At 40.5% G+C, this 21406-nt stretch overlaps 1 protein-coding gene across 1 annotated transcript in view; it reads left to right on the top strand.

The window, feature by feature from the left end:
- The first annotated feature begins 2528 nt into the window (after positions 1 to 2528).
- LOC127350732 (ankyrin repeat domain-containing protein 13C) overlaps positions 2529 to 21406 on the top strand; it is a 29366-nt gene continuing 10488 nt past the window's right edge. The window contains exons 1-6 of the mRNA XM_051377620.1: positions 2529 to 3226; positions 5279 to 5320; positions 12436 to 12540; positions 17736 to 17821; positions 19256 to 19301; positions 20442 to 20508. Coding sequence (XP_051233580.1) covers positions 2854 to 3226; positions 5279 to 5320; positions 12436 to 12540; positions 17736 to 17821; positions 19256 to 19301; positions 20442 to 20508 — 719 coding nt within the window. The 5' untranslated portion in view covers positions 2529 to 2853. The remainder of the gene's footprint in view (positions 3227 to 5278; positions 5321 to 12435; positions 12541 to 17735; positions 17822 to 19255; positions 19302 to 20441; positions 20509 to 21406) is intronic.

Raw genomic sequence — 21406 nt, 5'->3', positions numbered from 1 at the left:
CTGAATGCGATAACAAGAATCAATAAAAACAAGTTAGACTACAGATAAACCTAGATGTGTACAAAAAAGTGAAAATAAAGACATGAAAAAAGGTGATAACCGAATTAAACCCCCAATATATATATATATATATATATATATATATATACAAAAATCTAATAAAACACAAGTGAAAGGCTACAAGTTACACAAAGTGCTTGAGAGTGCTACATCTCAAACAATATAAAAACGAAGGCTTTGAGAAATGAACTGGATGAGTATGATGACCCCTGGTGTCATATAGGCAAGAAAGAAATGGATCCCAGAATGACAATCACATTTTTATCCATGCTGTGAAGAAATTAATGTATATCTGTAAAGTCGAAAATCACTTTAAAGTAATTATAAAGAAGGAACACAATCTAAACCCCATACAATTTTATAATATTTCCCGATTAACACCATAAGTGTTGTTTGAAATTATATTTTGAATGTTGTGTGTTTTTTGTTCCTCGTGGCACACGCAACAGAGCGTTTAGCTGCATTTCCATTATTGAGCCATAGGGGGAGGAAGTGCTCTGTATTGACTCAGTGATATCACTGCTGTCTGTCTGTTCAGCTTCACCCTGTCTGAACTAAAGGTCGTGGCGTCATATATGCTCCAGGTAATAGGTTTGATCCCCGCGAGTGTCACTGAGTCCGCCCTGCAGTGCCCGTGAGTCCTTGAAAAATACAACCTAGATAGATAGAGCAAAGCAAAGTCACATAAATCACGAGACAAGTACATTCAGTGAGGTGGATAAGAAAACAAATACAAAAGCCATAAATAATAAAGAACCTAAATAAAAGTTAGTACAGAGACTGAAACAAAACACTCACTTCAACCTCTAAAATGTGCTGAATATGCACTCTACAATGATAATGCCAGAGTAATACACTGCATTTGTTGTGGTGCTATATACTATTGTATACTGTACAAAGGTGCTGGATTGAGCATGATTAAAGGAGCAGCAGAAAAACAAGAAAGAGTTTTGACAGCATGGACACATCAGCAAATGCAAACGTTGTGTAAATGATACAAATGTGATAAATGTATCAGCAGATCACTCTTCTATGAGAAAAAAAACCATTGTAGACATGTTATTGGGTTGTTAGGGAGAAAAAGTCAACTAGAGGACTGATAATTATCCCTCTATGTGTCTGGGGCTGCTGCTTGTGTCAGCTTTGATACATTTTTATAAACAAAATGTAAATTGAACTTGTGTCCTTTTATTATATGTTCTTCAGGCACTGGTACAATGTATTGAGTGTTCTGCTCTTAAACGTGAACGTGAGAGAGGAAAATATTCTATAATAATAATAATATTTATTGTCAGTAGGCTTCAGCTCATAAAGTTGAGGTTGAAACACACAAGACTTTGACATTGGTAGTTGTAGTTGAAGTAGTGGTAGAAGTAAGGTACCTTACAATGAAGTATACTGTTAACAGTGATGGAAAATAACTCATAAGTATTTATTCAAGTAATGTACTTATAAGTTACTTGAGTAAATACTTATTCACTTGAGTATTTTCATTTTATGTTACTTTACTTTTCAGAGGGAAATGTTCTAAATTTTGTACCTTTTTACACACTTTTTACTTTTAACATTTATCCTACAACTGGAATTCACATTTTGATACTTACATTTGGATGAATGCACTTTTATTTAAGTTCTGTTATATATCTAGGAATTTTTTTGGTAATGGAGTACTTCTACAGTGTGATATTTGAACTTTAATTTAAGTGAATGATTAGAATATGAACTCTAACCCCAGAATATAGAACAGTTTAAATAAGCTGCACCTCATTCAATTACAACAATGAAATGTTACTAACATTAATCCGTAGGTAGCATTGACAATTCAATAACATTATCTGTAATAACACAGAGGCATTTTCTGCATAACAAGTACTTTAATTGATGATATTTATGTACTTTTAGTGAAGCAAAACTTCTTCCACCATTGCCAACCCATAGCCTGTTTATTAACAATCAGTAGTGGAAGAAGTGTATAGATCCTTTTAAAAAATGCTAATAAAAGTACCAATACCACAATGTGAAAACTACAAGTAAAATTCCTGCACTATAATTGTACTTAAGTAAAAATATATTATTGCCCTCAGAAAGGGGCCAAATGTATTATTATTATTATTATTATTATTATTATTATTATTATTGTTGTTGTTGTTGCAGCGCAACTGTCTGAGGCGGATCTAAATGTGTCTGTTTTTATATACTATTGGGTGGAATAATATCTATATAATACCTTATGAAATGATCAATAAGTAAAATAATGACCAGAAAAGTAACTTTCTGGTTGCTATAGCTGTCAAATGTGTAACTCAGATTATTAAGTACAGTACATGAGTAAATATGCCTTTACTGCGTTATTTTTCCACTATTTTGTACTGTATATTCAAAGAATATAACATATATTTATAAGTGTGGATGATTGAAGGGATTAGCAAGTGACCGTTAGTAACCTTTCTTGAACTCTCGCGATACTTCGAAGCGGAAGACATTCCGCCGAATCTCTCGTACTAGTCAACTGGAGCCGCTTATGTTGTGCAGCAACCAGCGACAGTTTTGGGCGAAAGGAGGAGAGCGAACTGTTTGTTTTAATAGTGAACCGGTGAACGGAAGCTTCTACTTCTTCGTCTCCGAACCAACGGTGTTTTTATTTGCCCGTCCGGCGGCGGAGTAAGTGTTTTCATGTTGTACAATTTACAGTGTTTACGTGAAGACTCCCAACTGGCGAATCGCATCAGTTCGCCCGGAGGGTCATCGTCAGCGACGACACCCTCGGCTCCGTTAGCGTCGACTGTTTAGAAAATGACCGGAGAGAAGATCCGCTCCCTGCGCAAGGATCAGAGGCCGAGCAAGGACGAGGATTTACTGGAGCCGGACGAGGAGGCAGCAACCGGGACGTTCACCGCCTCCAAGACGAGCAACAAGAGCAGAGCGAGTAAAATCTTCAGCAACCACAAGTTAATCAAGTCCTCATCCACACAGCAGAACCAACAGTCGCAGATTAATGCTAACACCAACACACTGTCCACATCCGATGTCATCGATGATAATAACAAAAACCCCATTATCCGAACCGGGCAGGACTTTCCGGTGCATGAGTGTGTGTTTAAAGGAGATGTCCGACGCCTGTCTTCACTCATACGGACACAGAATATCGCCCAGAAAGACGTCCATGGTGAGTCTACCAGCCGCCCCTTTCTCTTAGCCCTGAAGGCAGGATCCTAGAAACCCATCATGATCTACCAGTTTCAAGGTCCAGTGCGGCTTAGTTGTAGCCAATAGGCCCATTAGTCTCCAGCAGCACTGGAAGTAGGCGAGGCTTCTCCCTACCAAGGCCCTGGACAACTCATCCCTTTAAAATGAGGAATAGTTTGAATCCACTGCCTTATAGTTTCACATCCATCCAAGTTTACAAAACAGTGTGTATTGAAATTCACAATAATAAGAACTAGTAACAAAAAAAAAAAACCTTCTCAGATAAGCCAACTCTTTGGTTAATTGCTTATTAGAAGTTGGTCCACAGCCAAGGGAGAGTAGGTGTTCAGGAATTCTTTGGGAGCACCTCTTCTGCAGGGCAAAGTCTGCTCAGATAACGCCACAATTTCCAAAGAAAAACCCTCCCATGAACTGACAAAAAAGGATGAGATTAGTTTGTTCCGGTTCACGTGCAGGGACAAAAGATGGCTGTGTGCTTGTGCTCAGTGTCAGCACTGGAATGTGGTTCTTCTTCAAATCAAAGCCCTGACACGGTGTAACGAGGTGTCAGGACGGGGCATTTAGCCTCTGGTGTTGTTTTGGAACTTGAGCCTGTATTTTTCAAAAGGTTTTTTTCTTTTCTTTGTGCCTGTCATGTTGAGGGTTGGTATGGCTCAGTGGCAGCAGTCAGTGTGTTTACTCACATTAGTTTAGTTTCCACTGGATACCGGCTGTCACGTAATGTCATTAATATCAGCAGTCAGTGTTGATTAACAGTCAGTAGGATAAGAAGGAGGAAATAAAGCTTTATTATTGATCTTCCCATTGGGCCTAACATTAGCCATGTACAGCAAGTCTAATGTACAGTGCAGTTAATGGTTATACGTGAACCGGTGTAGCTGTGTAAGTTATGCTCCGGTGTTTTCAGCTGTCCTGTCTAATAGGGTTGTAGTTAACAATTAATCAATCTCAATAGAATAATGAGAAATTAAGTCTTGTCTGTCTAACTATATTCCATTTTCAATTATATTAACAGTGAAAAGCCCTCACAAAGAGCTGGAACCATTCATTTTTTCAAGTTTATCATTGATGAATGACTTACAGTGGTTTATTCATTCTCAAAATTGATGAGTAGTGTAATCAGTTAATTGACTAATCATTCCAGCACTACGTTTGTCATAAGTTTTATGGAAGAAAAAAGTCCCAATGACAACTGTTAACAGTAAGATCTGGATTATGAAATCTCCAAGATCTCCAAGATGGATATCTCCAAACTTCAGACGAGAAAAACTGAAAGTATCTCCATGGCGGGAGAAGTGATGAGTGAGGAAGTATTTTGTGAATCAGGTGCACGGGTCGTTTCAGTGCTGTTGACAGTAGCTGAGCAGGTATAAGGGTTCATTGTCTTACCCAAGGACATTTGATCTCCAGACGTGGTTGTTGCTGTCTATAACTACAGGCCTGCAACAGAAAATAATCTTAGTTGTGCCACTGCCCTACCTATTTAGTTTATCACAACATCCAGTGGGACTGCTATAGCTGATCCAGGGCTTCTACAAGACGAGCCCTCTTTTGCTCTGGATGCTTGCCCACCGCTCTTCCCCTGGAAGTGAAGCTTGAGGGAGCTGACGGGGCACTTTGGCTTCCTCTTGAGGGATTTTCCAATGCTTATGAGGCACATTTCACATCCTTGGGAAGAAAACCTGTGCTTTTCCACACCTGACTCAAATGTTATTTCACCATTCAGTATTTACTCTGTGTCTGTTAACAAGCCATGTCCATGTCTGTTAAGTGCAGCTTATTTCAGGGCTGAAGTAGGTTAATAGACTATAATATTGCCTGTCATGGTAGGAGGACACACAATAGGCATATACTTACCATATCATTTGGAATTTAGTGGATTCTGCCTCCCAATTTAAACATTTAATTGACCCTGAGTGTGACAGTCCTAGAGGCATGGTGCTTGTCACAGACTCTCTTATTGTGCTTATCAAAGCCAAAGATAAATTCAGTTTTTTTTCTCATCCTATAGGAAACACACCGTTACATCTCGCTGTCATGATGGGGCAAAAAGGTGAGTAATATTTAAAGATGCACGTCCATGTGCCTTTATTTTTGTTTCTCTGTCTCTGTGGCTTTATAAATGAATCCCTCAGCGGGTATGTATGTCTTTTGTTTGTGTTTCCATTTATTTGTGTGTGTTTTTAAGTTTATTTTCCAGTCTTTGTGTGAGCATTTGTTTGGCTAAGCACCACCTGACATTTGTCACAGATCACCACACAAATCCCAGACGGCAAGATGCTCATGCATGAATAAAGAGGTTGTGTTTATGGATCTTTGCCTGGTGAAAAACCGGATTGAGCAAGCAAACTGTTTTCTTTCTATTGTTATGCACATGTCTTCTCTTCTGTTTACTACATTTATAGAGAATATTAGAACCATTTAATCTGTGGGGATTAGATAATGATGACACTGCAAGAAATAGGATCGTCTCAGTGGCTACAGGCTCTTGTTCTGATTGATGTTCCACCGCTGGCTCAGAGACTAATAGTTTTAAGCTGGCAAAGGGGATAATAATTTCAGATAACAAAACATTTTCAATGGGTTCAGTGTTTTGTTATTCGTTTTCTTCTTGTGCGTCTTGTGCTGAAGAGGTTACTTAGTCGTTATCCTAGTTTTTAGTTGAGTTTGAAGTAGTGGTGAGAAAAAAATGGCCCCAAATGATGCAGTTTTTTTTGGCATGTTTCAAACAGATATTAAAGCAATGTGTATTTTCCCAAAGGACAGTGGAAGTAAAAAAAACTTACAAGTTGTGTATTTATGTAACGCATCCTAGAAAAACAATCAGAACAAAGAAAACACAGCTTTGTATAAACCTTTACATGATTTAGTTTTCAGCTGGACTGAAAGCATGAGCATAAAATATTAATGCACTGCCCCTTTGTGAGTCTATGCTTACATTTGACTTCACAAGGAGACTTCATGCTATTGAAAAATTAATCCCCTTTTTTCAAGCATAGGGTTACGTGTAAAGCACATTCCCATTTGTTTAGTGTCTGTCATTTGAGCATGGGTATCAATTGATTTCACATTCGCAGAGCTCAATTCCTGCCGTTGGAGTGAAGGCCCTGCCACTGCCTATTGGTAATTCAGAAAGCGGAGTGCCGGAGTGTAATGGCGAATGGGACGCTATGGAATTGATTGTGCAAATGAGGTTGCCTATCTCTTGCCTGAGCTGCTAGCCTGTCCTCCAGGGACGCTCAGGCCAGACAGGATGAAGGCTACAGGATGATATCATAGTCTGGGTGTGGCTGGTCTGTTGGGATGGAGAGGACAAGGCTCCCCTTTTGTGAAAAATACCTTGTATAAGAAGAAGAGACATTTTTGTTACCAATAGCCAAAAAAAGAGCATAATGCATATTTTTGGTTCTGCCACTGCTAAGAAATGAAATAGTAAGAAAGGAGCGTTAAATACACAACTTCAGGTGCAAGGTTAGATTAATATTTGTCCAAAAAGATATGCCTGCACTATAGTGTGCACATGTTGAACTGGGCACTGCACATCAAGGCATGATTCTTTATCCACACTTAGTTTGTCCTTTAGGAAAAAATTTATCAAGCTGTCCATGTTGCTATTACAGGTACTTTTTCTCTCAAGGTTGTCAAAAGTCTTCAGGGGAATTGTATACAGCTGCTGCGACTAAAAGGTTATTTACATCATTGATTAATCTGCCAATTATTTTCTCAGTTAATCGTTAGTACATAAACATAAAATGTTGGAAAATACTCAAAAATACCCATTACAATTACTCGTAGCCCAAGCTAATGTTTCTGACCAAACACTCCACAACACAAATAAAAAATTAACATTAATTCAGTATTAGAGAAGCTGTAACAAGAGAAATGTTGGCATTTTTAGCTTCAAAATATTCAATATAGTTTTTAACTAATCAATTGATCTACTAATCGAAAAGTAGGACTAGGTAACTAACCATATAAATATTTACAAGCTCAAAGTTGCTGTTTAAATATAGGCTAATAGGAACATCCTAACCCAAAGAACCATAGAGAACGAGTGAGAGAGGTCAACAGTGCCACACCTACTGACTGCCTACGAACAGCACAAGACGAGAGGGAGAGACCTTGTTACTGCAATGGACTGCAATTACTCGATGGTCTGAATAAGTCACTAAATTTGTCGCCAGTAGTTTAGACCGTCGTGCTTAACCTTGCAGGAGAGTTACAAAATTGGCAACATTGACTGTCTATGATTGATTTTGTGTGTATGCGTGGAGCTCATGCAAGTGTCATCTCAAATTTTTTAAATTTAACCACCTAACAATTAATTATTATCATTTATAATGAAACATTTATCTATTTCTGCTGTTTTTATTGTCCCCAACGGGACCTCCTTAAGTTTGAGTGGTGCACATTAGTAAATATTAAAACAACTCTGAAATCAATGGTGTAAATGAATGTACTACAGTGGATTTTTCTATTCAATAAATACACTTCAGGTCCCTATCTCAGTCATTATTTGCAATGTGTCCCGTAGGCGTTCTCTGGGAACTTGAAGTGGACACAAAGGTACATGATAACAACCCAGTGAGTGTTTGGTGCCAATGTGGCAGTCGTCTTTAATTTTAACAGGTTGCGACTAAAAAAAAGACCAGCCCCTTAAATCGAGAGATGATATTAGTCTCATTATGTACATCAACATCATCATTCATTAAGAAGAAGACACAGTATTGGTTTCGGTCAATCTGCAAAGTAAACCAGGTGAAAGAGCCTCAGTTTTGCCTCGGAGACTGCAACAATGTCTTCCTTCAGCTCCTGTTTGATTCGGTTTGCTGAGTGTGTGATCGATGGTGGGGAAGTGAGCAAAAAAGCCATTTTATAGATGTACTCAGCCTGGATCTGAATGGGTGGTGATGGTGGGGGGATTTTAACAGCCCGCAGAGCCTCTTAACAACTGCCCCATCTGTAGCCAATGCACGTAGTGAAGCATTAGATTAGCACTTTATTTCTCCATCCGGCCCTGCCTCCCTCATTCCTCTGTTAGAGTTGGATGTGACTCGAGCAGGACCTCCGTACAGCTGCTGCACATGCAATCAACCCAGAAAGCTGCAGGGAGACTTCCTTTTATCTATACTTTCACGACTGTGTATCGAATCAGACCGCAAACCACGGCTAATGAGTTATAGGCTAAATGTTAATGTATCCAGAGAGCTCTTTTTGATTTGATTCAAATGAATGACCTGCAGTTGTTTGATTATTCTTTCCCAGCTTCCTAAAAGGGAAGCACAAAGAAAAGACTGACTCAAAAGAACCATATTTATATTGCATTATATTACAACTGTATTCTATGGTACAGAGCTGAAACAACTCTATTTATCAATTGGTTGATAGACAGAAAACAGCATTTTTAAAAACTGTATCCCTTTTTTGGTTAGCTGACAATGGAGAGATGACAGGAAATAAAGGGATGGAGAGACAGGGAATGACTAGCAGCACAGCACCACCTGGACACAAACCAGGTTGCAATTCCTGGTTGGTACCATAACTCCTAGCCCACAGGGACACCGCAATCAGCAACCAATTTAATAATTGATTAAACATTCTGTGGTTTTTAGCTTCTCAAATAATAGGATTTGCTGCTGTTCTTTGCCATGGCATCTTTAGATAAAAAGGCCACAAAAACATAATTAATCTAATTTTCAGGTGATTATACACTAATGAGAAGTATGAATATTATATTCCATTTCTGCCAATAGATCGTCCTAAATGTTCCACACTATACAAAAAAGTTGAAACTGAAAATCCAAGACAGATCTTTAACGCCCACATACTATGGCTAGCTATATATTTTTAGTATAATCGCCAAAGCCTGACAGTTTTCTCCTTGTACATGAGGCTAATGCATAAACACAGAGGTTTGCTTTTTTTGTTTGCTGATGTAAGGCTCTTTGTGAGGCACTCTGCAGTTACATTCATCCTTTCTGGTGCCAACACAGCTTCTTTTACTTAATTAAAGTGTGCAATGTGGCCTGTATTAGCCAATCTTTCTGAAGTGGTCACCATTTGGACAGTATGCAGCACTTAACATGCAGATCATGTTGAGCAGAATTGGTCAGAAATTTCATAAGGAAACAAATTCAGATTAGTCATGAGCCAAGTCTTTGAACCTCAGCTTCTCCCCCAGTGTGAACACAATGACTTTCCATCGGCCTGTCTTTGTTCATTTTGATTTTCTCTGCCATGCTTCCACTTCTAGCAAGCTGTACATTACAGCAGTGGTGTTGCTTATAATTGTTTTTGTAAAAAAAAAAAAAAAAAAATAGCCCAAAGGTGCTGTCACAACCCGGCTTTTTATTTCTCCTGCAACTATTCTCATGGGATAGCCACCTTCCTCTTTGTTATGTGGATAATGTGTTTTAATTAGAAATAGTTTCAAAAATGTATTCCTCTCTGTCATAAAGAATTTATGAGGCCCTGGCCTCTTTCTCATGAATAAAACATAGTGAGTATGTAGATCAGAGGGGTGATGTGGTATTTTAGACTATGTGACAATGTTGCTATGAGTTGCTCTCTTTTCAAAAGGCAGAAGTTGTTACTTCTGATTGTGCGCTCCAGGTTGGCAATGTGAGTATGCTATTTGAGGCAAGATTTTTAATTGCTTTCATACTGATGTTTAGCAGGGGAACAAGTCTGAACTTGATGGCACTAACCCGTTTGAATTTGTCCATATGACTAATAGGGATGACTCAAAGGTTTACAGTGAAAGAGGATGTATTGAGAGCTTCTGTTCAGCTTTTGTCAGTCTAAATGGAAAAGGCTGGTGAAAGAGCTGTAATAAAGCCCAAGTTCCTGCCCCATCAAGTGAAAGCCCTACATATCCACTCAGCAGCAGACTGTTAACAGTTAGCCTCTGCTTTGCATTTGAGTGGTTTGCTGCTCACAGGACTGTGACTGCTCCTGCCCAGTGCTGAGACAGAGCTGCACAGACAGTCACCAGCATTATAATGAATGATGTCACGACAAAACTGACAGCTGAGCCAGAACAACAGGCTTCATTTTTGGCGAGCTGTAGTTTGTTGACACACTGCCCAGAGAGTGAAGGGATTTTGTACTGCACTTACTGCTGATCTTGCCATAGAAATGGGATGAGGCTCTTTGGCTGTTTTCCCATTGTTGGAATACAAGCACAGCTTGGAGGGTTACTCTGCACTGTACCAGCCAGGGGATGATTTTTGCAAAGTTTGACATTTTCTTCCTGAGAATCCTTCCTCATTTTATAGCAATATGGATTTTAAATGGGATGCTGAGTCTTGTGTAACTCTAGGCCCCATATGGCTCTTTGGTTAATGGGTCAGCTGTCATCTCAATCCTACACACAATCTGTCCCTCTATAAAACCAGGATTATTTTTATGCTTCCACTCCGACGACAGACGTGTCCGGAGGCATTATGTTTTCGGGTTGTCCGTACGTCCCATTCTCGCGAACGAGATTTTACAGGAACGCCTTGAGGGGATTTCTTCAAGGTCCACTTGGACTCAAGGATGAACTGATTAGAGTTTAGGGGTCAAAAGTCAAAGGCCAAGGTTGATGTGAGGTCACAGTGAAAACATGTTTTTGGCCATGTTGACTCACTAATAGATACACAGCCTCCGTAACTTCCTTAAAAGTGCGTCAGTGTTGTGAGTCCAGTCCAGTTTTTAATAGTTTGAACCCTGAGGTACTTGTATGAGTCCAACCTCTTCACTTCCTCTCTCTGGATGACAACCAGGACAGCGTGGACAAACCTCCTGTTCCTCTGGTGGTCCACCACAAGCTCATTAGTTTAGCTGATATTGAGCTTCAGGTTGCACCATGTGGCGAAGCTCTCTATCAGTCCTCTGTAAAAATAGTGAAGACAAATCATACATGTCAATATAGTGATAACTTTAACCATTTCGCCAACAAATCACTCAACAAGGCCGACAACTACAAGCCAGTATTTCTAGTTACATTAAATCATTGATTCTATGCTGCAGCAAACATCTTCAGTTTTGTAATACACATGTTTATAGCATTCAAGGAAAATTGATTTGTTTATCAAAATTTACTGATCATTTTGTGAGCATGCATGAGCCTTTGTGCAGGGACGTGTAGCACAGAAGAACAAGGAAAGCCAGTAAAGGTGTGACGTTGCTTCCTCTCTTGGAAATGAGTTCAAATTAGAGCTGGGCACAGTGTTGGCATGAAGTTAAAATTAGTTTCTTGGGCTTTTATTTGTCTGTTTGATGGGGGGCTCTGGGTATGAATTAAATGTGTGTAAATGTTACTATAGCAACATCAAAGGTGATGACAAGAGCTTGTGGGTGAATGTTAAGTTAATTCTCAAGTTATTAGTCATGTCAGGATGTAGTAAATCTTTTGTTTTTAAAATGTCAAACAGACAGTTTTCTTTCCTCGATATCTTAACAATTTGTATTGATGTGCTGTTAATGTGTATCATCAGGACATCAGAAAGACTATAAACGAAGTCATTAGAGCTTATTCACCTATTTGGGTTTGTTCTTTATGCCATTTTTGCTAAATACGTCACCACTTCTTCTTTGCATCTGTTTCTCTTTGTATATTTTTGTCTCTCTAGTTAAAAGAAAACCAATTTCCTACATAGAATTCGTCTCGCTTTTTAGGTTTAGGTGCGGAGTCAAAAGTAATGGTGCTGCATTTATCAATGTATCACCTCACCATTAAAAGTGTCTCCCGTACCTCCTGTTTCAGCAGAAAGCAGCAGTCTGGATTTTTAATAGGTGGTCAGAGCAAAAAGTCGCTTCAGATGAAGCTTCACTGGTTGCCAGTTTGTAGCAGAACTGCCTTTTACAGGTTTGCAGATCTCTTTTTAAAGTACACATAAGTTGACTGCAGAGATATTCCAGGTTTTAACTCCGCATGAGCCTACATGCAACCCTCCATCCCAGAGCAAACCTGTGCTTATTCCAAAAAATCTAGATCTTTTGTTATGGGAGCACCTAACCTGTTTGAAATACACACATTTATGTTTCTCTTTCCTCTCTTGTGTCGTTCGTGCTGCTGGTCTTTTTGTTTGCATATTGTTTATGGCTATTAGTTAAACTTATCATTTAAATAAAGTTGTTATAATTCAAGTACCTATCTGACCATCTTCTTGTTCCTCTTAACAGAGTGTGCCCACCTGCTGCTGGCCCACAATGCACCAGTGAAGGTGAAGAACGCTCAGGGATGGAGCCCCCTTGCTGAGGCCATTAGCTATGGAGACAGACAGATGAGTAAGTATCTGTTTGTAGTACACTGACACATATTTCCAGCCCCACTGCCATATACAGAGAGGATGGTGGTCAGTGAGACTATTTACAGAAATCAATGTGGCTTCAATGGGGTTTCAGTTTGGGTTTTTCTGTGTGAAAACATTGACGTGGTAGAGAGAAGGTGCGATCAGCAGATGAAAATCAACAGTTGCCTCTGCACATTCTTCCACGCTGCTGCCTCCAAGTGAGGCCATGACGCCTGCCTGCCTCCTTTGTCGCTCGGAAAGAGGGGACATTCCTCAAGGCCCTCTGGCTTTTGTGCTGCGATGAAAGGCAATTCATTAGATGTTTCGCTCTCTCCTCATAGGCTGATTATGCTCAAGCCCCTGCCTTACCCATTTTCTACCCACGGTTCACAGTGGCTCAGACCTTGAGTTTAAAATGTTTTTAATATTTTTTAAGAATTATATTTTCATTCCAAATTGACTCACTCTTACTAGTAACCAAAATACCACTGACATGTAAGTGAAACTAATCAGTTAGTTAGTTCTTATAGATACTGGATGCACTTTCCCTTTTACCCTTGTAGTTTTTTTGATAGGTGCATTTATCTTTTTAAAGCTCTTGGTATGCTGGTTCTTGGGACAGGAAGGCCTAAGGTTTCGTTCTGCATAGTGGTGCTCTGTAGCAGTGGTGAGATACTAAATAAGAATGTGTCAAACTGAATTATGACAGTAAACAAAACCCCGGCCCGACTGAGATGTTGAAGGGCCAGTGTTGTGAACTAATTTTGGCATATCACAGGTACATGGCGTTGGAGCACTATATTTAAGGTGTAGGTTAAATAAAGGCAATAAGAGAGGTCAAAGTAACAAAAACAGTGATGTCTGCAGATGACTGGTTAGATATTGATGCAACAATATTACATTGAGACAAACACACCTACAATGACGGCAGGCAGAATGGTGTCAGACTTTCTTAAACACAAATTAAAGAGTTAGGACATAATAGTGCAGCCGCTGCCACTTGGCACCAACACTGAGCACTCATACAGGGAGGAAGCTTTAAGTGTCTCCATTGACTGCATCCTCTAATTAACTCCCCAATGCCACTACCAGGTTTATAAGTGTCTATATTGACTGGAGCCTCTAATGAACTCAGTGACACCATTTTTCTCTGCCACTGACGGGTCCTCACCTCGTCTAGCTTGTGCAGACCACTGTGTCATTCGGCTTCATAACATGTTGTGCGCTCATTTTTTCCCTTTTGGAAAACCTTGGACAGTATGCAGAAAGCAGCAGGTTTGTGCCTGGTGTGTGAATACTGTTAAAAACATTCTGGAAACTACAGAAAATCTCTAAATGAAGTTATGTATGTATATATAGATATGATTATAGAGTTTAAGTAAAAAGTTATAAAATTATGAGCATGAAAGTTAATTGTTAATTGCAGGGATGACAATCAGCTAAACGCTCTCTTTTTAAAGTTATTCTTTTCATCGTCATAGCAGCTTTCGTTCTGGACACTATAGGGCAAAAGTGCGCCAGGTGAGGGACCAGACAAAGAGTGATTCAAAGACTTTTATTGAATGGCATTCTGCGAAAGAGCCCAGGACTATACCTGCTTCTCCTGGATCTGAGCCAGGAAGAGGAGTTTGTAGGCCAGAGAGCTTAGTGGTCAGGGCTGTATTTGTCTGCTGATTCAGGACATTACTAGACGGGTACAGGCTCGACCTGCTGGCAGACAGGTACAAAAGGTCAGTCTGCTGATCACCTGAATCAGCTGACATGAGGGGGCTGCAGCTTCTGTTGCACTGAAGCATAAGCTCTCTAGTTGTTTAAACCTTCTTGCCTCTTTTAATGTCACTCCAAAGTACAGAGCAGGGCCTCTGTTGTGACAGCTCAGCTACAAATGGCTGAGTCTGCACAGCACACTTGGCCCTCCATACAAAAAGTTTTTCTGGCTGCCATGATGAAATTAAAGGACAAAAGGTGCTTAAGGAAACTACTGCTGTGACTATACCTATTCAGTGCAATAAATGTTGACTCCTGTACAGGCAGCCTCGCAGAGACCTGCCTAGCAGTTATTCAGTATGAGCTGAGTCAGCGTCAGTCTGTGGGTAGTAGAGAGCTTTGTTTGTTTGATTTACAGTAGGGCAAATGGCCCGGCTTAGAAAGTGTTCAAAACTGGTAACATAATCTTGACCTAGTTATATAGGCGTCTGCATTTCAGTAGTTCTCCGTAGGTATTGTTAGATACATTTTTCTAAGCAAACTTTTTTTGAATGAGATTAATTTAAAAATTCACAACTCTGCGCTCTTGTTGTTTTTATTTTTAGAAAATTACTCATTTCCATTGATGTTGTCACTTTCCATTTGAACAAGGAGGAAAAATGTGGCTCAGAAATAGATTTTGTCATGTGTTTTGTTTAATAAGAGCTATTTCTGTCCTCAGTTGCCTTCCACAAACAGCTGTGTTGTCAGCATCAGGAGCGGAAATTGCCACAGTCAGTGTTTATTAGCTGGGAAACTGCTTGCTTTGCTTTCAGTGTTTCTTGCCTTACTCTCAATTTAAAGCACGTTGGACCATATTATACATTTACAAGATCAAGTGATAAAAATAGGTCAGAAGTCTCTGATTGACATGTTTAGCCGTTTTTTTTGAACAATGTGCTAACTCTGTAAAGTATCAAAAAGGAAGCTTTTGGCTAATCATCTGTTTGGTCTGTAGTTGAAGAAATTGTCACTTCAAAGACCATGGAGGAGAAGCATGGCTCTGATATGATTTCCAATATTTAATTTTCCTTTTTTTTTTTTTTCTGGAAGGGCATTGAGGTTAGGCCAGGTGGGACATTATACTGTGGGAAATCATCATCACACCCATTGACCAACACAGTAGATTTGTACATGTCTCATCAGTTTGTCTACTTTTAGCCAGTTTGGCTAGTAAACAGCCAACAATTTAAGTCCTCTATGTTTCTAGTATTAGACCTACAGTCAAATACTGTAGGTTTCATAGTAAAGTGAACACACACACAGAAACACTTCTGACCAGAAGACAAAAACCAAATATTAAATCAAGTTGTGCTCTGTGTTAAAGGATAGTAGCTGACATCAGTCATTTGTTATAATGATGATGCCTGAACAGGCCAGATCCTCATTCCTCAAGCTTAACTAAATTATTTTCCTTCTCCCCACTACACTTATGCTTATCTGAAAGCAGCTTGTAATTTCTGATCAGCCATTAACAGTTTCCACCCTGTATGTGTTATCTTTAGTTAACTTGGCCGTTATGAGTCTTTTCAGCTGTCTTGTAAAATTAATCGACCGTGCCTCAGTAAGTTTGAACATTTAAAACTATATTCAGATAGCCTGCCTGCTTTGCTCCACCACACAGTGGCTCGCAGCGTACCTGTATCAATATTGACTGTTCTCATATTCCTGGAGACCTGCCAGCAGCAGTCGTCCAGTCAGGTCCGAGGCCTAATTGGTAAATAGTAGCAGTTTGTGGTGATATAAATGCGAACTTGTCCCTTTTCATCAATGTGTGGAGGTGAAATTACTGAGATCACTCATCTAATTAATGCCAGGAAAGTGCCCTAATCAGTATCTGGGTGAATTAGCGCCACTATGGAGAGTCAGTTTGGGTTAGTGTTAAAGCGGTCCGCATTGGTTTCTCGCCCTGTGTTGGTTGGGTGGTCTGTGGGCAGATGGTGAGACTGTAGTCCTTCCCTTGTCCCGCTGAGAGGCGGTGAGGATCAGGAGGAGTCCCATCCAGCGCTTGTCCACACTCATTAGGCAGCCAGGGCCACAAAGACAGCCTCATCCTGTACTTGTGTGTCTGTGTCCTCGTGTGTGTGTGTGTGTGTGTGTGTGTGTGTGTGCGTGTGCGTGCGCCTGCCTGACTGCCTGCCTGCCTGCCTGTGCTCTCATTTGGCCTCATTTTATCATGGAGCCCTCCGCCCACTCTGTGGTGCCTCATCGGGAGCAGCAGTAAGACAATATGAACAACATGTTTGTGTATGTTGACTCACCACATGAAGCACAGGAGCTAGTTGAGCTAATGATCGTACCACATGTCCACTATTGCTTTTAGCCCTATTGAAATGTAGTGTAGTGTGCGAGTCACAAGCCAAACCGTTTCTTCTTTTTTATTTTTTATTACTGTTTCCGTTAGTTTGTAAGTGGCACAATCATGTCGTCATTTGATCCCCTCCTAGCTTCATCAGGGCACCACAATTATGTCAGTGAGTAACTGATGCTTCCACTCGTCTTATGAACAGCAAAGAACATTTAAATAAATGTTTACTAGCTGGGTGTGGATCCCTTTTCTTTCAGCCTGTTTTCTTTTTCATAAACAAGAAAATCTCCTGCAGCTAACGGGCTAAAGAGCTGTGAATGCTTGGTAATCTGGCCCGTCATGGTTAAAAGTCTCCTGTGAATATGTCTCTCCCCCAGGTCATTATAGAGGGTAAAGGCGCAGCTCATTAGCAGACAGCACCATATCTGCCAGTCTTGTTCCCTTTGAACTTCCTGGAACGTTTTGATCCCTGCAGGCGACGTGCAGGGATTGGCGCGATGCTGATAGGAGTGTCCCATCTGGGTCCAGGAAGTCAGCATATCTCTGAGCCAAAGGCCATCCTTAGTGTAAACTGCATGATCTTTGCCTTCAGCATGTCTCATCGTTTACAGGATATGCATGAGTGAGTCAGTCGCTAAGACAGTGGTGGTGATTTACAGACAATGTACTCTTATCCATTTAAAAGCAGCCTTGAAATGAGTGAGGACTTGCTGCAATACACTCACAAAGCAGATGCTCTCCAAAAAGCTCCTTGTGGAAGAGAGCAGCTCTCTAAAAGCAAGAAAGGTTCAGTGCTTCAAAGAAGCCCCCATATTTTGAAAAGTTTTTTTTTCTGGGCCAACTAATAATGATTAGGAAGAATCTGGCTTTCATGCCATGTGCTGTAGAGACGGTTTGCCAAAACAAGAGCAACGTGGTAGAGAAATTAGTTTTTGAGCAAAAGGTTGTTTGAAGAAATTCACAGCCAATGTGGGAACAAAACACTTCTCCAATAAACTTTTTAATAATAATTTTATGTGTGGAAAAAGCTCTTCAGCCATTGCTGTTTTCTACGCAACCAAAAGCAGCCTGATTGTTGATGCTTTTTGTTTCACTCTTCCTTTCTCTTTCTTGTTTTGTTTCTCTGCATTTTTCAGTCACAGCGCTGCTGAGGAAGCTAAAGCAACAGTCCAGGGAGACTGTGGAGGACAAGAGGCCCAAGCTGCTGAAAGCCCTGAAGGAAGTAAGGAATCCTTACTCAGTTTCCTGCTCTGGTCTCTCTAATAGTGCTGCCCCTGATGTCTTTTTGTCTTCTGCTCATCAGATCTGCTTACTTCTTCTAGAGTCTGCTCCCATCTTGTTGTCCCCTTTTACTCTCTCTTTCCCCTCTTCATTCCTCCTCCCGTCTCTTGCATGCAGCAAAGCACCACACACACAGGGTCTGATACAAAATACACATGCACTCATATGCAAACATCCCACCCAGACATGAGCCGAGTTTGTCATTCGCAAATTACTGTCATCGCAACAAAGCGAAGCCAGAAGGAACGGACACACACGTTATCAACCAGCAGTCTAGGACGTGGTCTTTAAGGCTAAATGAAACCTCACGGTGCTTTTGTGGCTTCCTGGTCACATGTGCACACACACACACACACACACACACACACACACACACACACACTGTAAACATGTAACTACTAACAGATGTGCTGTTCAGAATTATCCTTCAGGGTTTGTTGTGGCTGTTTGCCTGACATAATCTCACACATACACATGCTGTAAACATTAAGTCATGACCAGACCGATATGTATATCTGCAAGGAGCCTTTCTGTATTCTTGCGTCTGCCTAACATGATGTTACGGAGGCCAAACTTGTAGGCGTCATCATCTGGCGATTTTAGCTTCCCAGGTCAGCTATGCAGCAACGCCGCCCCCCTGCAAGAGAATCAGGAAGCAAGTAAGCAGATTTGCAAAAACAAGAGCAAAAGAGGCCAACTATCTAAAACCCTGTGGGTTCCATTTAAAGAGGTCAGTGTAGCGTAGGCCTTTTTCAGTAGAATCCCATCATCAGTCTAAATGTAAACACCAGATTTTGATGTATGTACATGTTGCTCGACACTCAGGCGAGCCTGTATTTAACATGACAGGATGCGATACTTTCCTGGGTGATGAGGCAGAGATTGCCAGAGAGGAGATTTTTCTGTGTCATCGTCTCTCAGAGATTATATAGCTCTGGGAAATGATGATCTCCCGCCAGCCTGACATCATCACCGAATGCCAGATTGAGACCACCAGCGGCGGTGCTGATGGGATCAGTTCAACTCATTCTAGTACCTCACAGGATAATTAGGCTGCATTGAGTTGTGTCAGTCAGGCGTGATTTGTTATGGATGGACATAAAGGCTCATGTTTACTCTGGTCCATGTAATCAGAAAGGCTTTGGCATGCCATTTTGAGTTCTATTCTGCAAAGATGTCCTGTTTATTGTTTGTTAAATTGGTCTAGTTTTTCACTGTTTTGTTGCATGCACATAAATAAGCAAACCCCACTTTTTAGCTACTAACAAATATATAGTGGTTTATATATCATGAATAGCACTGCTTCCACCTTTCCCGCCTTTTCCTCTTTGTGTAGTTTTACGTGTGATTGTGATTTCTTTGTCTCGTTTTGCAGCTTGGAGACTTTTATTTGGAGCTTCACTGGGACTTCCAAAGTTGGGGTGAGTCAAGCAGCAGCTTCTTCAATCTTTTACGATAGAGAGCTTGACAGAAACACCATTGTTTCTCAGGCTTTATCCACTCTGGAAATTAACCATGTGTCCTTTGTAAGGGTGTAGTCTGAAACACCAACGGAGGAATGTGTTACAGGCAGGAAAATGTGATGCAGTCTGTCAGTGTCCGTCTGGTTAGTGTAGTGTTTATCTGTGCCATAAGGGACTTTAACTGTTGAGAGTGGCTACAGGCTGAAAATGACTCCTCCTGCTGGACATGAACTCACACACCATCCTCTACTGTCAATGCCCCTCTCTATAAAGCTATGTCAGGAATATCTGCTGAAACCAGAAGCAGGATTTGTTATCCAGTTGCACCGATTTCAACACATAATTCCACCTGGAAAACTGTTAGATTAAATTTACTTTGTGACAGTAGACTAATACAACTGTATCCAGTGCTGTACTAGCATTTGTTCAGGCTGCACAGTGTGTGAGCTGACTAAGCGTGAGCCAGGACTGAATTCTGTGAACTCACTGTATCTTTGTGAATTATTGACAAGGAGGGCAAGATTATGTAATAGAAGCATGGTGGTAACTAAATACAATTAACTGGTTGCATAACAGTGTATCTGCAGATGGGAACGGTGTAAAAGTAAATGTTTTGGTGTGATGACAGTCGACTAAATATTATATTTGTAGGTGAGAGAGGTTAAGATGTACGTGGTTAGAGAAGAATCTGGTTTAGACCAACACTGTCTCATGGATCCGAGACTGTCAGAGGGATTGAGAGCTGGCTTTGTACCCTTTAGTCCTGTTTAGTCTACCTGTGGTGCTCTGCTGGGTTTGGAGGAGCCACTTGGTTTTCTAACCTTTTCTTTTTCAATGCAGTCCTTCACAGAACTATTTTGTACTTTTAAAATGCCTCTTGAGTTTTGTGCAACAAACAGCAAGGGAAGTTTCTTGCTTTCAGTTACTTAGGACTGCGAGTTATTAAATATTTAGCGACAGAACTACATGTTATATGGCCCTCTAGTCTACAGAACTATATGCTGCTGAGGCTTTGAAGAGGGTGGTGGTCTTCATTATTGAGTGAGCTTTTCTAAATTTAGACTTCACATGCCCTTACTGTGTCCTTTTACGTTGCAGTGCCTTTGCTCTCCAGAATCCTGCCTTCAGATGCGTGTAAGATCTACAAGCAGGGCCTCAACATCAGGCAAGTCCTGTCATCAAATGTAATGCATTTAAATCAAATGTGCGATATGTGAAGACAAAGAAAAGCAGCTGCCTTGCAACAGCAACGCCACTTTATGGAAAAACATAACCTTCAACTATAATTCCTTGAGAATTTTTTTTATATTTAGGCACTTTGTTGCTTTTAATTCTCACTAATTTATCAGTCATCTTGTGTTGAACATTACAACCTCTCCTTTTTCTCCTCTCTCTCTACCTCCCATTCTCCCCTCTCAACCTAGTTTGGTTAACTAGAGTGTGAAATCAGTGCCTCGCAGTATAAGGAAGCAGAACGGCGATGCCTCTGCCTGCAGATCTTTTACTTCTGTGTTCCCTTTTCAGTCAGAGCCTCGCGGAAGTGGAGTTACAGTGGTGTGTAATGCACTGCCTTTAGCTCACTTACAAAGGGCGTCAGCAGAAATTCGTCACTCTCTGACGCATGCTGACACACAGTCACAACAATGAATCTACAGCAGGAATCCACGTTGCTGTGTTTCATGGCCGTGCCCTTGTGGAAAAAACCTAACACCTGGCAGTGTTGAACAGCCTTGAGGTTCAAGTCTCACAACTCTCACAGCTAGAGCACATCAACACATTTTAATTTTATTACTGGGTGATATGTAAACCAGGGCAGCTCTCATATTTGGGTATCACAACATATCAACTAAAACTGTATTTGAAGAATGAACTCTGTACATAAAAGAGTGTGTTTGTGTGTTTGTGTGTTTGTGTGTTTGTGTGCTGTTCTTGTATGAGATATCCTTGATGTGGAGCTTGTCATTACTCTCTGAAACTGCTCCTGGCTGTCTCATTTGGTATTCAAAATGCCCTCTTATTATCCTGGATTTGCAGGGAAAAAAAGAGGGAGAAAGAAAAACTGT

Source organism: Dicentrarchus labrax, unplaced genomic scaffold, assembly GCF_905237075.1.
Source record: "Dicentrarchus labrax unplaced genomic scaffold, dlabrax2021, whole genome shotgun sequence".
Classification (NCBI taxonomy): domain Eukaryota; kingdom Metazoa; phylum Chordata; class Actinopteri; family Moronidae; genus Dicentrarchus; species Dicentrarchus labrax.
The sequence above is the reverse complement of the archived record's forward strand: the minus strand, read 5'-3'. Positions and strand labels throughout refer to the sequence as shown.